This window comes from Canis lupus, chromosome 8 (assembly GCF_011100685.1).
Source record: "Canis lupus familiaris isolate Mischka breed German Shepherd chromosome 8, alternate assembly UU_Cfam_GSD_1.0, whole genome shotgun sequence".
NCBI lineage: Eukaryota > Metazoa > Chordata > Mammalia > Carnivora > Canidae > Canis > Canis lupus.
The window spans coordinates 35,355,137-35,372,768 of NC_049229.1; the positions used below are offsets into that span (position 1 = coordinate 35,355,137).

A 17,632-nucleotide genomic window follows, 5' to 3' on the forward strand; every position below is an offset into this window, starting at 1 on the left:
CCTGTGCTTGAGAAGTACACAGCACCCAGTTCAGAACACCTGGAGAACTAACCAGATTGATCAGATCATTTATAAATATGTATTTTACTAACTTCTAAATGATATGTTGTCTAAATTTTTAGGGCTTGCAAACTTTGAAGAATTTAAATGACCTCAATCTTGCTGGAAATCTAATAAGCAGCATTGGTATGTATTATTTTACTTGGAATATGAAACAATGCTACAATAATTTGTCATCAGTATGAAAACCACATTCTTGGATTTCTTTTTTTATACTGTTTTGTATGATATTTTGCATAGTATCTCTAAATCTATGATTATAGGATGTGAAAATATTACCCATTAATTAGTTGTTACTAACTATACAGTGTTACTGTTAGTCTTAGTTATAGGCAAGAAATATTACAGGATATGAACAACAGGCAAAATAAGAAATTTAATTGTTCTTTCATCTTGTTTTTTAAATTAAAGGTCGATGTCTTGATCCCAATGAACAGCTGGAAAGATTAAACCTTTCTGGTAACCAAATATGTTCCTTCAAGGTATGTTTAAGTGGAACAGTCTATTTACCAACCTAGATGAACCAGCTTATTGCAGAAAATGTACTAAATAGTTCCCTTTCGTGGAGGAATTTAATTATTTTGGACTACTCGATACTCTAGGAAATTTTAGAGGCAGCTGATTAAGTTGACCCTAATGATCTGACACTATTAAAACCAAACAAGAAGCTATTTACTTGGTTTAGTTTTCCTCCGATCTTTCTGGCTACACCTCTGCTTTTTCATCTTCTCCTAACATCTAAAACATAAACTGGTCCAGGTTAGTCCAGGATCTTTTCTCACTACTATCTGCATTCATTCTTTAAATAATTTCATCATCTAATGGCTTTAAATACCTTTTATTACTCCTAACTTTCTACTTTCCCTAACAATCATTTCTGTTTCTGCTTTCCCTAATAACTCCCCAGAACTATAGACATCTTGTATCCTAACTCAGACTGACTTACTCTCTACTGATCCTTTTCTCCTGCAGCCTCCTCCACCTCTCTAAATGGCATCTTTATTTTTCTAAAAAATTAAGCCAAAATGCTTAGGATTATTTTTTTACTCCTCTTATTCCATCATAAACCATATCCAATCCATCAGCAAATTCTTTTGGCTCTACCTTTAGATTGTCCAGTCTGACTATTTTACCACCTATATCTCTATTAACCTTGTTCAAGACACCATCGTCTCTAACCTGCATTTTGGGGGGAAAAAGCCTCCAAACAGGTCTCTCTGTGTTTACCCTTTCACTACTATCAGTCTGTTTTCTACACAGCAACCTGCTCCTTCAAAAACTTCTGCTCAGAACTTTCCCTTGTCTTCTCATCTCTTTCGGAGAAAAAGCCAGTTCCTATGTTGGCCCACAAGACTCTATATAAGTCCCCCCACCCCCACTGTGTCTCTGACCACAGCTTCTACCACTTTCCTCCTTGTTTACTTCATTCCACCTACTCTGGACTCCTTGCTCGTCCTTGAATATAGGTAGCTAGCATTCTCACCTTAGGGCCTTTGCATTTGCTGGGATATTCTTCCCCTAAATATCTTCATGGCTCATCTCATTTCTTTCAGGATTTTATTCAGATGTTATGTTCTTAGTGACACCTTTCTTGGCCAATTTAGGTAAAATAGCAATAACTCCTACTACCCTCCCTAACCTGAAGCATTCCCATCACTCTTTCTTTATTTATTCTTCTTAGCACTTATCCACATTCCTTACTAGAATACAAGCTCCATGAGTATAGAATCTTGCCTGTTTTGTTCACTGCTGTATCAACAATACCTAAAACAGTACTTGACATGTAAAATCTCAAAAAACATTTGAATGAAAGAGAGGAAAACAAAAAGACTTCATGTTTGTGGCATATAATGTAGGTGAAAACATATGGCATTTATAATTTTGGCAGTGTCAAATTGAAAGTGCATACTCGAACACTTCCTCTAGAGAGTAATGAAGAAAGATGAGTAAATTCACTATAGAAATAATTTTGAATTGATCATTATTAAAATACATATTCTCTTACTCAGAGAAGACTATAAGACTCCAAAAAGCTATAGAATTAGGCAGAATATTATAAAGGCTTTAACCAGAAGTTTTAAAAACATAAAAAGTTTAAACAAAATTTTATTGGTCAAATTCAAAAGGAGATAGTTGATGTGAACACTGAGGGACTGACAGAATTTCAACAGGCATTGGAGAAGGATCATCTACAATGCAGTGGGGGAGACTCTTATCTTGAGATCTTGAGTTCAAGCCTCCTGTTGGGTGGAGAGATTTCTGAAAAGAATATATATACATATGGTGGGAGGTAGGCATTCTAAGATGGAGAGAACAATATGCATGAAGATGTGGTGGTAAGAAATCAAGGGGTATATTTGAGTAATGTCAGCAGAAGAGAGCAGAGGGAGCTATGAAAGATAAATTTGGAATGTTGTGGGAGGTAATTTTTAAGCTAACGTATGAGACATGAGTAGGAAGTGCCTAGAGAAAGAGCATTCCAGGCAAAGTGTGAAGGACCTAAGTGGTGGAAAGAGCATGGCAAATTCAAGAATCTAGAAATCTGTGGCTGGAACAGAGTGAGGGAGAGAATCATGAGTTAAACTGAAAGAAATAAGTACACAATACTGTCTGGATAAGGTTTTGTCCTACCAAGAAGCCACGTAGAAGTTTATCTTACCCTGGTTGGCATGTGGTACTTCAGCCTTGTGGTGCTGAAGAGCATAGCTTCATAGAATAATCTGTCACTTCTAGCACTACCACAAGCCAGAGGCAGCATTGTAGTGTATTAACATGAAGTTTAAGCAAAATAATGATGTAAAGCTCTCAAAATAATGACTAGCACACAGTAAGCACTCAATAGATATGCTATATTATGATTACTATCTCCTTAATTACATTAACCTATTCTGTTTCAATCTCCTCATAAAAAAAATGAGGATAAAAATTGGATTATAAAAATGTATTATATGGCATACAATTAAAAAGTTTCTTGGTTATAATATGACTGTTTTTCAGAAAAACATTGAAACATGATTCACAACAACTTTTACTCTTCTCACATTAAGAATGTTCCTGAAACACTATTATTATCCTGAATTTTTATCTCTAACTTTTCCACCCACTCTAAAAAGATACTATAGTGGTAGTGATGGGATAATTTCTGTGCCACTTTCTGTCCATAATAGGTACTACAACACTAATTTTCAGGGAGATTTTGTGCTTTCATAAACTCCAATGTCATCTGACTTTTGACTATAGGTGGGGAGTTGAAGGGGAGTGGTTCCTGTGTAAAACTTCAAAGTTCCTACCCAGCATAGCCCAGACTGATGGTCAAAGGCAACATAGCCACCCAGAAATCAGAGTGTTTACTCCTTGGAAAAGTCTGATGGTTACTTCCCTGCCCCTGCAGAACTTGACCAAATAATTCTCTACACAACTCTGTCCATTTCAGAGCAACTCTGTTTAGTTCTACTTCTACCATGAGCCCAGTACTAGCCTCAAGGCCAGCCAGCGAGCCAAATTCTCACTTGCCAGAGAGAGTTTGGACACACATTAGCTACCTGACCCTGTGTTATTTTTCACTCTAGCGGCCTGACTTCACTACTTACTTCCCCATTCCATTTGTACACCATCTTTAGAACTAATGCCTCCTGGGTTTGGTTTGGATTTCCCTTAACTCTGATTCTGACTCTACTAACTAGCATCACATCGGTTTAAGGTCAACCCCATCACAGTATACCCTCTTCTACCAGGCCTCTGTTGTGAATTCTTCTTTGTTTTTTTTTTCAACACTTTAGAAATATAATCATCATTCCTAGCTTAGAGACTGAGGGCCAAAGCCCATATAGACCTTTAGCTTATAGACCTTATATGCATAAGCAATTGGTAATTGACTTGTGATAAATTCTATAACAAAGGTAAACCTAGTGGCATAGTGAGTTCATAGGAGGAGCATCTTCCTCAAGCTTGGGTGATGAAACAAGACTTCCAGAAAAGATGATACTAGATTGAGTCTTGATAGATTAAGAGGTGAAACTGGGATGAAGTTCAGTGCCCTCAAAGGCAGTAAGATGAGTGAGGATTTAACAATAAGATAGGGTCTGGCACATTCTAAAATTTCCACTTGTATAGTACAGCTAAAACATGAAATGTTAGAGTTGAAGCAAAAGAGACAAGACAGACGAGTTAAGCAAGGGCCAGATGCCAAATAAATAAAGGTGTAAACAGTGGCTTAAACCTTGGAATCAAAGGTGTTCGGGAGAAGCACTGGTCTGGAAATGCATTATCAATCCCACCCCCCTCCTTGGAGTGTGAGGAAAATGAGGAGAAAGCTAGGTTTCAGTTGCCATTAACTGGTAGAAAGGACATTTACAGGAAAAACAAAGAAACAAAACCCCTTAAAAATCAGGAATTCAATGATGATTATAATAGAATTGGAGTCTCCTCACCTTTGATGAGAAAAGCAGATTGGTGGCCTGGGGAAATAGTGAGCAGTGTTACTAGAGTGGTAAGTGTGGGAAATGGTGGCAAAGGAAGCAGGAGACCTACAGATACACTGGGGACAATTGTTAGTAGAGGGGGTGTGCAGAGGAGGCAACATTGACAATAAAAAATAAATGTGTTCAGGTGACTGGCTCCAAGTTTCCAGGTAAAATACATGATTTAGTAAATATTCTTTGACCTTTTGTATTTAAAAATACATAGTTATAGAAGAGTCTGCTGTTTAATTATTACTCTCTATTCTTCATGTAGTTGACATGTTTTTCACTAGAGAAAAACATTTTATCCATCCAAATCACTTTAACATGTTTAAGCACATACTAAAATGCATTACATTAAGTTATGGGTGATCTTAAGTGTTTAAATGCCTTCCTTAGAAATGATCAGTTTCAGTTAATTAATTGAACATTATTATTGCTGTTGTTTTAGGACCTTACTAACTTAACCAGGCTGCATCGCTTAAAGGATTTGTGCCTGAATGATCCTCAGTATAAAACCAATCCAGTTTGTCTGCTATGTAATTATTCCACACATGTATTGTATCACTTGCCTAGCCTTCAGAGACTTGACACGTTTGATGTGTCAGCAAAACAGATCAAGGAACTGGCAGATGTAAGTGCATCCTTAATCAGATATCTGTGCCTTAAGTTTAATTAACTGCTTCTTTCTGACTGTGTCCACATATGGTAGGTAGTATTATCTTGTCAAGTCTTGTCACCAACTCTATTTTTGCCCCAGTGAGCTGGATATTTCAAATAAATATGTATAAATAATAATATTAGTACTAGAATCTCAAATTTGATGGCAGTACTGGAAGTTGAGTTAGTAGAAAAACATTAGAATTTATACAAAACTAAAAGAAAGAAATCTGAAAAATTATCATGAGTGTTAAGAATAATTGAATTTGCGCTATTATACAAAAAGTAATAAGGCCTAACTAAAGTACAAATGAAATAAGTAACCTCCTCTCATTTGTAATACTATATATCAAAAGTAGAAAATATCCATGGTTGTTGGTAGTATGCCAGGATTAGGTAGATTTTAATCTAATTAAAGATGATTTGGGATTCCCCAGAAATATAAGTGGATCTGCCCATACTGCCAAGATCTTGGAAGATCTCTCAAATCTTGAAGAGAGCTGTTCCTGGACTGCCACTGATGGTGAACGTCACAGTAAAGGGGCTACTTGCGCATGCCATCGAAGAATCTATAATTTCAGAATGGAATGGATAGTAATTCTCTATATTTATTAATAGTCTTTCTATATTATATTTCTTCTTCTCCTTCCAGGCCAGTGGGCCACATTCGTTCATTGAGTTAACCATCTACTAAATAGGTTTTGAGTATCTAGAGTGTGCCAGACATGAGGATGCCCCCACATGAGCCCTCCCATCCTTTCCCTGTGGCTCATCCATCATCTCAACATAAAGCATGCCTTTGTCTATTTGTCTTGTTTCTCTTCTCTTGCTATCCTGAAGATTTATTTTAGGTTCCATTCTCTCCTTTCTCTTTTCTGTAATTGAGATTATCCTCTCTCCCACCCCAAAATAAAAAGTGAACTGTCTTGCAATATCAAGCAAAGGGCTAGAGTCCTTGTCTACTAGCAGATGTTCAGAGTCATTAGAGATTCAGAGAAGAATGTCTTCTCTAACAGTGTTGAGTCAGAAATAACAGTACAACTTCACAGTAACACATTTTTGGAAATGTCCATTACTATCTGCAGAGTTTTACATTAGGCAGTTTCTTCAAGGGTGACCTGGTTCATGCTTCATGAAATTACTTGGCTTATTAATTTATTTAACAAATATTTAATACCTATTACATTACAGGCACAGATCAGGCCCTAGATATATAGAGTAGCCGAAACAGACAAACTCCCTGCTTGCTTGGAGTTTACATTCTTGTGAGAGCAAATAGTAGGCAAACAAATAGGAAAACAACTAGTATGTCAGGTAGTGATAAATGCTATGGAGAAAAATAAAGCAAGCATGAAGGAAACAGGATTATTAATTAGGGACAGAGGGAGGAATGTTGGCTATTGGATACAGAAGAGTTGGGAGAGGATTTACTCAGACAACAGTCAGGCAGAGACCTGAAGGAAGTAAGTGAGCAAGCTTTTCAGGGATCAGCAAATGTAAAGAACTTGAGACAGGAGCATACGTCTCATATTTAAAGAACAGGAGGTTAGTGTGGGTGGAGCTGAGTAAGTGAGAGGAAGGAAAAGATGAAGACAGGAATGGTGGTGAGGGGAGATCATATGAGATTGTAGGATGTTATAAAGACTTTGGCTTTTACTTTGAATAAGGTGGAGCCACTGGAAAATTTCTAAGAGGAGAGTCAAATTGACTTCTGTTTTAAAGGGATCCTTTTGGCTAATGGATTAAGAATGGAGGATTTGGGGATCCCTGGGTGGCGCAGCGGTTTGGCGCCTGCCTTTGGCCCGGGGCGCGATCCTGGAGACCCGGGATCGAATCCCACGTCGGGCTCCCGGTGCATGGAGCCTGCTTCTCCCTCTGCCTCTCTCTCTCTCTCTCTCTCTGTGACTATCATAAATAAATAAAAAAAAAAAAAAAAAAAAGAATGGAGGATTTGAAGGAGAAGGTGAGCACAGAGAAACCAGTTAGATTCCAGTCACTTGGATGAGAGATGTTGATGGTTTGATACAAGGTGTTAATAGAAGAGGTGGTGAAAAGTAGTCAAATTCTGTAGTAGAAGGTGGAATCCATCTGAATTTGGTGATAGATTGGATGTGAAGTGCAGAGGAAAGAAATAGAGAATAGTTCCAAGTTATTGGCCTGAGCAGCAGGAGGGAAGAAGTTGCTCTTTGATGAGATGAGGAAGAATATGGAAGGAGTAGGTTAAAAGGAAGAATCATGGTTTAATTTTAGGCATGTAAAAGATTTCTTTTTTAAAAGATTTATTTATTTTAGAGAGAGAGCACACTTGTGCTAGAGTGGGGAGAGGGGCAGAGAGAGAAGGAGAGAAACAGGCTCTCTGTTGAGCATGGAGCCTGACCCAGGGTTCGATCTTACAACCCTGAGATCATGACCTGAGCCAAAATCAAAAGTCGGACTTTAACCAACTGAGCAACCCAGGTGCCCCTTAGGCATGTAAATTCTGAGCAATCTTTTCAACATCTAAGAGGATATATTCAATAAATAGTTGGGGATATGAGTCTGTTATATAAGAGAGTTGCCTGGGTTGGAGATATGAATATGAGGGTTGAAGGCAGAAAGATGGTGCATAGAGCTAGAGACTGGATAAATCACTAAGGGAATGGTATAAATGGGGAATTCCTCCTTCTTCTAGCAGGAGGAATTTGCAGAAGAGATGGAAGAAGAGAACTAAGAGAGGCAGGTTCTTTTGACATTCTGGGTAAGACTGTCATACATTTGGTTTAGTTTTGTGTATGTCAGTAGTATCATTAAAAGAACAAATTGGGAATTGTTATGCAATTCCTTATATATAATTCCTTATATCTTCTCTTTCTTCACCCTTTTAAGGCAAAAATAAGATATATAATATGGCTCAAGTTTTGATTTAGATCAAGATGATTTTTTAAGTTCAAAGTATTTATTATTGCATATGAATTTTCAAGATGCTTTTTCTTCATTACCATTCATAAGAAGACAGGTTGTGCCAGGTTGTGGCAATTCTCTGATGTGATAAACTCTTGAGCAGAGTACTGTTGATTCTTCAAATTTTCACTCGTGGAGCTGTTTATGTAAACTATAAAAGGCAAGTAAAGTCAGGAGGACCACCAGAGAGTCAGCATGGAAAAGAGGGAAGAATATGAGAGTTCAAAACAGAAGACTTGGATTCAAGCTCCAGTTGTATCTGTTACAACCTGTCACTTAGGCAAGGCCTTTCCCTTCCCAACTAAAGTTTATTGAACTATTAAAATAGTAATGATAAAAAACAGTACCTGTCCTGAGTGTTATTGTAGGGATCCAATGAGTTAATTGGCATAAAAGTCCATTTTAATTGTTAAATGCTATAAAAATAACCACTATGAAACTGTAGCTAAGCCTATGACTTTTCTTTATTTTTGGTAATCAAAGAAGCAAATGGAACAAATTTTGTTTGTTAGTACAAACATGCAACTGGAGTTACCATTTTAGTTAGACTTTTTAAAAAAAGTTTTTTACTGTAATCGAGTAATTCCACCAAAGTGGACTTGAGTGAAAAATGACTTCGACATTCTCAAAAGTCCAAACACAAAACAAATTGAATATAGTAAGCCTACAAAGTTGATTTACCATGTATTTATAACTTACAACATAATCTTCCCTACTTTTCCAAAGTCTTAGTATATAATTTCAAACAAGAACAAAAAACCCTGATTGATGACTCTTATTTATTGTTATGAACAGTAAGTGATTTTGAAAGTGTTCAGGAAGAGTAAAATATCACAGTGTGTGTGCCCAAATGCAGGTAAAGATATATTCTTAATAAAACACAAAAGTACAGAGGAAGAAACTGTGCAGGGATATACTAGAAACTTCTATCAGTACTTATCTGTGGAAGGTGGGGCAACTGGGCAGATGGGAAACAGGTGTGGGAAGTAGACTTTTCATTATATACTTTTCAATTATTTTGGTGTTAGAAACATGAATATATTACTTACCCAAAAATAAAAATTAGAGGTGCCTGGGTGGCTCAGATGGTTAAGCATCTGCTCTCGGCTTAAGACATAATCCCAGGGTCCTGGGATCAAGCCCCATGTTGGGCTCCCTGCTTAGTGGGGAGTCTGCCTCCCTCTCCATATGCCCCTTCCCCAACTCATGCATTCTCTCTCTTGCTCTCATATAAATAAATAAAATATTTTTTTAAAATTAAAAACAAAGAAAAGCAGTATTTTTTTTGTCCCCCACCTAAGGACTCCAAGTTAAATTTGAATTTCAGATAAGCAACAAATATTGTCTTAATATCATACTTCTTAAACTTAGCTATACTTATTCGCTTATACTCAAATATTATTTATGGTTTAACTGAAGTTCAAATTTAACTTGGCATCTTATATTTGATCTAGCAATCCTGTCTCTACCCACGTTCTCTTGTTTTAGATTTAAGAATTCATTAGAAATTTTTTAGCTGCTGTTGACTCAAAGCGTTCTTTATTGGATTTTCCATTTTCTACAAATAGACAAATAATTAAGAAACATGACTTGCCATTTCCTTAGTTATAGTTTTTCTTCAAACTCAGTTTGCACTTCCAAAATAAGCTCTTCTTTATCAGGAAGTTTTTTATATCTTAATCATGATCCTAAAACACATTTTCCCCCCGAACTGTTCTGTTATTAGTACCTTATTTTTGTGGAGGAATGTAGTGGTTTCAATTTCAAAACTTTATAATATGCGTGGGCAAAGGAATTCTTTTGGCCTGTTCATCATGCCACATATTTGTGTCTGTTCCATCTTTTATGCCAAATAATTCTGATGGGACCTTGATTATCCATTCTCTACCAAATAAATCACATAACAAGAGCCTGCATCTGAAAATACAATCCCAGAACAGTGTAGAAGCCTTCCAAATTATTTGAGGTACAGGTTTCCTAATGAAGAGAATTTCAGGTAAACAATTAAAACTAGGTCACATTTAATAGTGCAACTGATTTGTTTATTTTGTCGCCAGCTAGTTCTTTTTTTACTAATATTGCTTATGAATATTAGCTGTATTTATAGTCTTAGTATAGCTGGTGTACTTTTCAATAATTGATTTGTCATCATGTATTTATTAATAACTGAGTGATCCACTTTTATTAAGGTATCTGGGTAATGAGTAGATTGACAATTAGTTATTTGCTCAATCTAAATAAAACAAGTTTATTTAGAGCATCCTTTTAGAGAATTGAGGAAAAATCTCCATCAAATCAATGGTTTCTTAGCTATGCTTTAAAAAACTGAATTGAATAATGTTACATTTGCTTTTAATGCTTTTCAATGTATTTTTACCTAAAATAATCAAATATGAATAATGTAGTTACATTTTTGCTTTGATAGTACTACCTCTTAAGCTAAATGATATTTTGTAAACTGAATTCTGTCTGGAGGCTCTTTACGTTGTCATCCTCAAAATAAATGCGAATATGCCTTACACTTACCCACAAAGAAAATCTTTGGAATTTTGTATTTTGCTTATTAAGTTTAAATACAGCACTCCGGGGAACCCTGGGTGGCGCAGCGGTTTAGCGCCTGCCTTTGGCCCAGGGCGCGATCCTGGAGACCCAGAATCGAATCCCACGTCGGGCTCCCGGTGTGTGGAGCCTGCTTCTCCCTCTGCCTGTGTCTCTGCCTCTCTCTCTCTCTCTCTGTGACTATCATAAAAAAATAAAAATTAAAAAATAAATAAATAAAATAAATAAATACAGCACTCTAGCCGTTATCATTTCAACTATCATCATTATTAGTATTGAGCATGCAAAACTTTCCAGTGGTTATATAGAACATCGCACATTTCTGTAATGCCACTAATAATTACTTATAATGTTTTTTGCTTCAGCTAATCTATTTTTTTTCAATTTTAGACCACAGCAATGAAAAAAATAATGTATTACAATATGCGTATAAAAACTGTTCAGAGGCATCTTAATGAAGACCTTGAAAAACTGAATGATCGAAAATGCAAATTACAGAAGTTGCCAGAAGAAAGAATAAAATTATTTAGCTTTGTGAAAAAAAATGTAAGATCTAATACTGTAAAATTTCAGTAGCCATATCTTAAGAAAACTGGTGATAAGACAGCATTATCTTTTAAACTTTATATTTACATACATGTATAGAAGTAATTATTTTATTAATACTTCCAAGTTTGTCCCCAAACTTTTGATTCCACATGTTGACTAAGCTTCATTGTGTGCTTAGAAGTCTGCAACTGTAAAAAGGTATAGGCTTATTAATTTATAAACGTTTTAAAAGCTGCATAATTCAGTATGATTCCAAAAGTTTTAGAGATTTATTAAAGTTACTTCAGTTGCATTTTTATTAGATACCTTCAGGCTGTGCTCAAAATTCATTTTTTTTTACCTAAAGTGCTAAAATAGCCCTTTGTTTATACTATTCAGGTATTAAAACAAGGTGGGAACTTTAAATCAAGCTATACTTTAGTAGTTATATTATGTGTGCTTTTTTTACTTGGAGTAAATTGGATTTCCTTTACCAAAAGTAGACTCTGAAAAATTAAGGATTATTAACCTCAAATAGAACTTTGTATATATTAGAACTTACTGTTTTTTTTTAAGGCAAGAAAATATAATCATTCAATAAATGGTGTCAGAAAAATAAACTATTTGAGAGTAGGGAAATTGGATTCTTAATTTACACTTTACCAAAAATAAATGCCAGTGGGGAAAAAAGAACTAAATGTAAAAATTTAAAAACCTGGAAAAACTGAAGAATATGTAGAAGATATACAGATGATATTACCTGATCTCAGCCTGCTAAATAAAAGAAATACTAGAAATCACAAAAGAACAGAATGTGGATCTGATTGCAAAAAATAAAAGTAAAATGCTTTGGTACTAAAAAAGCATCATTAATAAAAATAAACAACAAATGACAGTCTGAAAAATGTCTTCAACTAATATCCTGGACAAACATGATATTCTTAGTATAAATAGTCATAAATAAAACAAAAAGCAAATATTCAAATAGAAAAACTGAGCAAAGCACATAAACTTCTATTTTATAAAAGAAGAAATTAAAAATGACTAATAAATATTTGAAAGAAGAGCTCAACTTGATTATTATTTCCAAATGTGAATTAAGATAACAACCATTTTGCCTATAAAATTGTCAGAGCATGATACATGATAGTACTCAGGCAGTACTCACACACTCAGTACTCACACACAAGAGTGTGACACTACTACAGCACCGGTGGAATGTAATTTGGGTCGTATGTATTCACAATCTGAAAATGCTTGTAGCCTTTGACGCAGTAAATCTATATGTAGCACTCTAAGGATCTGGATAAATATTTACATACATAAGATATTCATCACTGTACTATTATAAACAAAAAAATTGGAAACTTCCTAAATGTTTAACCATATAGAAAAAAAATTATTCCTTCTTAAGATAGAATAGTATACTACCATTAAAAACCAAGTTTAAAAATATATTTAATATTTATAAATACATTAATTATAATTAATTATATTGATATATAACATACTATATTTCTAAAACAAGCAGGTTTTAATTAATAATATAACAGAAAGTTATCCTTAAGGTGAAACATTAACAAAATTTATTTTTGAATAAAAAATGAGCCAGTATGTGGAAATCACTTTGTATCTATTTTTATATGGAAATGCATGTATTAAGTAAAACCTGCAAATGTGAAAAAATAATACCTCTAGATTAGATAAACCATAGACATTTTTATAAATATGCTTAATTTATTTTTTAACAGCTGGATATAGCCATTAGAGAGGGGGAGTACAGATAATTAGCAAATTTCTATTTATATACACCTCTCCATGTATAGTACAATTTATCTTGAAAACCTGCAAAGCTGGAATTAAGGCAAGGCAAGTGAGGCACTCACTGTGGGCCCAAAATCTGAATGCTAAAAACTTCAGTAATCACAATAACTCATACCTAATACAATATTTCTTAAAAATGCAAATGAATGCCAAAAAAGCCCAATATGAACAAGAAAAAACAAAATATCAAAACGTTAAATAAAGACCTTGCTGTGTTGACCCATATATAGGAGACTGAAGCAAAAGGAAAAATATGCTTCTCTATATATATGTTTTGTATATTTTCTATAGTGGATTTTTTTCCCCCAGAGTATCAAAGTACTTGGAAAAAATATTGAAAAATTGAGAAGTAGGTGTGCTAGAAGTCACATTAATTTGAAGTTTAGATATTTTATTTATACCAAAACCATTATTTGTTACAATTTTACTTTGGCTTTAATAGAAGCAAACTCATCACTCAATATTTAAAAATCCATTTCTTTGCTTTTTCTCATATTTGATTAAAAGAACTGCCACATTTGAAGTATTTAAGACTGTCCCTTGGTCAAGAGAAATTAGCTGACTAAACTTGTACTGAAGTTGTAATCACATGCTTAGCTTGTTTTTATGAAGTTTGACCTACTTATTATCTAGATTTTTATTTTGTTCATTTACATTAAGTATATATTTAATAATTCCACTAAAAGTTTTTGCTCTCTGGCACACTAATTTCAACAGCTGGAACGGGAACTTGCTGAGCTCAAGGGACCTGGCAAAGGGCACAATGATAGATCCAATAACAATAAAGTAACTGAACTTGAAAAATCAAAGAACTGTGAAACTGTCACAGAAGAACCAAATCTTCAACAGAAGATAGTGACCAAACTAAATGCCTTGAATGAAAGGGTAACATTCTGGAACAAAAAACTAGATGAGTATGTTTTATGAATTGTCTAGTTGTTCAAATTTGAAACATGAAAGAATAGAACATTGTAGGCTATTGGTTGAGCTCCGTTCTCTTCTCCACACATGGAAAGAATTATATTATGAAGTAAAACATGGAATGTGTTTCTGGGCCCAGTAGAGCTAGACATCATTGGTTCAAAGCTGACATATCTCTTTTTTTTCCAGAGGCAATCAATACTTAGGCACAGCAAACTCCCCCCAGTGGCTACCTGTCACATCACTGCTCTAGTGTCTGCAGACTAAACACATTAGAGCTGCTACTGATGCAGAAACTCATCACATAGATCTGACTGAGCAAAGCACATACACAGTTGTCTAGAATCACGGAGAAACAAACTGATTGAGTATCAACTAGAAATAGAAATCAGAAAGACTTAGTAAATACTGTGAATTTTTTATCTACTAGGGTACTAAATGGATAAGTTAGTTTGCCGTGTAAATGCTACTACTACTACTAATGCATTGGGTTCTTACTTTGTGTCAAATTCTTTGCTAAGAGCTTTATAAGTATTTTGCATATAATCCTCAAAAAAGCTTTTTCAGGTGTATGTACTATTAATATTCCCATTTTACTATACAGCATAAAAAAATCTGAGAGCCATAAGTGGTGAAGCCAGGGTAGCCTTCTAATCTTCATGTATCCTGAAGTTAATCTAATTTGAAGTGATTTTAATTGCCAGAAATAGAATGTCTTTTACTTGGTTTAACTGTTAACACCAGGCTTTCTTTATCCATTGACAAAAGCCTTATATTTTAATATCAGCTTTAAAGAAAATCTATTTTAATTTTAATGTAATTTTTTGTTTTTGCTAATTTCTTTTTTTCTTGAATAGAATTGAAGCAATTTATCGTGTGGAAGTAAAGCAAAAGAAGAAAAGTCATGGATTATTGATCCCATTTTTGTTAATTGAGTTGGAGACTGTGGGAAATATCCACTTTGAAGAAGGCACTCGATCTGATGACTGGTAAATCTGTTTGAAATTTAGTTACTGGTAAATCTGTTTGAAATTTAGTTACAGCTTTCAAAATAATTTTAGGTGCTTAAGATAACCAAAATATCAACTTATAAAGTCTCAAAATGTCTAATTTTCAAAACACTTCTCATATAGAATATTCATCCACTGTAAATTGGCCATTACTTAATTTGCTTCCAGTACATTTTCTGTTGCCAGAATAAAAGTTTTAAAAGCCTGTGGCCAAGTATTCATTTTATATGAGTTTATATTGTTCATTTCTGAGCCGAACATAGCCTTGGATTTTGAATATTGTTTAAGAAGCTAGAATAGAGAAGGAAGGCAAAAGCAGGACTGGCAACAGCAGGTTGCAAACACTGGAGAAGGCTCCCTAGCAAATTTCCTGGGGATCCATAAAAGTCAAACCAATTGTCCAGAAGTAGCCAGGGTCAGAGTGCACATGGACTCTGTAAATTAAAACAAGGCATATACTTAAAAACCAGGAATTTGGGTGGAAAGCCCATTTAGATAAAAATGGAGAGAGCCACCAGAAACAGAAGCAGGAAACAGGCATACACACACTTCAAAATCGAAGCCTACTGGTATAGGCAAGGAAGTGTTGTGTTCGGAGAAGGACAAACATTATATGTTCTCATTTATTTGGGGAATATAAATAATAGTGAAAGGGAATAGAAGGGAAGGGAGAAGAAATGGGTAGGAAATATCAGAAAGGGAGACAGAACATAAAGACTCCTAACTCTGGGAAACAAACTAGGGGTGGTGGAAGGGGAGGAGGGTGGGGGGTGGGGGTTAATGGGTGATGGGCACTGAGGGGGGCACTTGACGGGATGAGCACTGGGTGTTATTCTGTATGTTGGTGAATTGAACACCAATAAAAAATAAATTTATTATTAAAAAAAAGAAGTGGTTGTGTTGCCTCAACTCCAGGGTACAACCAAGGAAGTGATTCTTAAGAATGGAAGGGAGAGAGGGAGGGAAGGGGAAAGGAAGGGAAAAACGAGGGAAGGAAGAAGGGAAAGAAAATTTGCAGCGCAAAAATATTACTAATTTTTACTTTCACATTTCTGCAATCATTTTCTCAAAATTAGGGAGCCCACGAACAAGCCAAAGATTGCCATAGAATCCTAGAAACATACTGCAAATCTGGGTGTGTGGTGAGAAACCAGGAAGCACATAAAGCTACAGAATGGACTTGATATATCATCCCAGAGGATTTTACTCACAGTCAGCGTTGAAACAAACACCGACTTTTATGGAGTAAAATGCAACATTTGCATTAACTTTTTATAAAGAAAAATAAATGATTGTTATGGATTATTTTAAAACAAACCCCTGGTTTGTATTATATGTAGCTCTTACCTCTGTGAGTAAAAGCTTCTCAAGGGCCTTGGGGGTACACTGGTAGAAAAGTCTGGGAAGTTCTGCCCAGCGAGAAAGAGACCTTTTAAAATACTTTCTTTTGTGTCATTGCATCCATTTGCCCAGCAGTTACCACTGCTTGCTTAAACACAATACTTGATTTTTATGTACAAAGATATAAAAGGTATTCATCCCAATTTTCATATAAACAAAGGCCTTGATTTTTCAAGTGCAAAAATTGAATGGTGTCTGCCTACAGGATGCATGAATATTTTTTCAGTCTTTCATGTATATTCACTCAACCTACACAGATTTGTGTATTATTATTTTGTTTCTTTTTAACTTGCAGAGGAGGGTCTTCACAAAACAAGTAGATTATAGAGAAAAAATATACATAAAAGCAAAATGACTAAAAAGCCATTTAGGTAACTATTCAGCCTGATAGTAAATTAGCTTTGATAGATTTTTTAAAAAGATTTATTTATTTCTTTATTTATATGAGAGAGAGAGAGAGAGAGAGAGAGAGCTCATGAGCAGGGGGAGGGGCAGAGGGAGAAGCAGACTGAGCGCAGAGCCCACACAGAGCTCTATCCCAGGACCAGGTCAGGCTTGATCCCAGGATTCTTGAGATTATGACCTGAGCCGAAGTCAGATGCTTAACCAACTGAACCACCCAGGCGCCCCACCTTTGATGGATTTTGATAAGCATTAGCAATTTTTTACTTGGTTTTAAAAAGAAGAAAATCAAATATATGCTGGCAGATTTTGAAGAATTGTTTTTTACTTTTAGTGTACCACAAGCTTGACCACCTTAGCTGTGATTTTTTACAGATGTTAAGAAATAAGTACTGGGGTGCCTGCCTGGCTCAGTTGGAAGAGCTTGCAACTCTTGATCTGGGGGTCATGATTTCAAGCCCCACGGTGGAGGTAGAGATTACTTTTTAAAAAAAGGAAATAACTACTGAAGTGCTTTAAATTCCTCTATGTGCTAAACATCTAGTTATTTAAACACTGGCTTCTCTTTTATTAATACTTTTAAAGCCAATGATTTAGGATTTAAATAAAAAAACTAAGTAGAGCTAAAACCCAAATACAAAGATTTTCTGTCAAAATAGCCTTTATTTTCTTAGCAAAAGAGCATTGCAGATTTCTAATTGTGTATCATATATTCTTAGCTTCATTTATTTTATGAGATAAAAGGACTATATTTTTCAGTTTAAAAAAGACCTTATTTTATAGAGACTTCCTTGATGAGTAGATTTTTGCCACTGTGGCATTATTACAGATTCATTTTATCTATCTATGTATTACCAATTGAGTTAG

General features: G+C 35.0%; 1 protein-coding gene across 3 annotated transcripts in view; it reads left to right on the forward strand.

Moving 5' to 3' along the window:
• LRRC9 (leucine rich repeat containing 9) overlaps positions 1-17,632 on the forward strand; it is a 157,879-nt gene that overhangs the window by 12,048 nt on the left and 128,199 nt on the right. For all 3 annotated transcript variants that reach the window (XM_038544856.1, XM_038544857.1, XM_038544858.1), the window contains 6 exons: positions 123-186; positions 472-542; positions 4,972-5,154; positions 11,070-11,225; positions 13,749-13,945; positions 14,810-14,941. In XM_038544856.1, the coding sequence (XP_038400784.1) occupies positions 123-186; positions 472-542; positions 4,972-5,154; positions 11,070-11,225; positions 13,749-13,945; positions 14,810-14,941 (803 nt within the window). The remainder of the gene's footprint in view (positions 1-122; positions 187-471; positions 543-4,971; positions 5,155-11,069; positions 11,226-13,748; positions 13,946-14,809; positions 14,942-17,632) is intronic.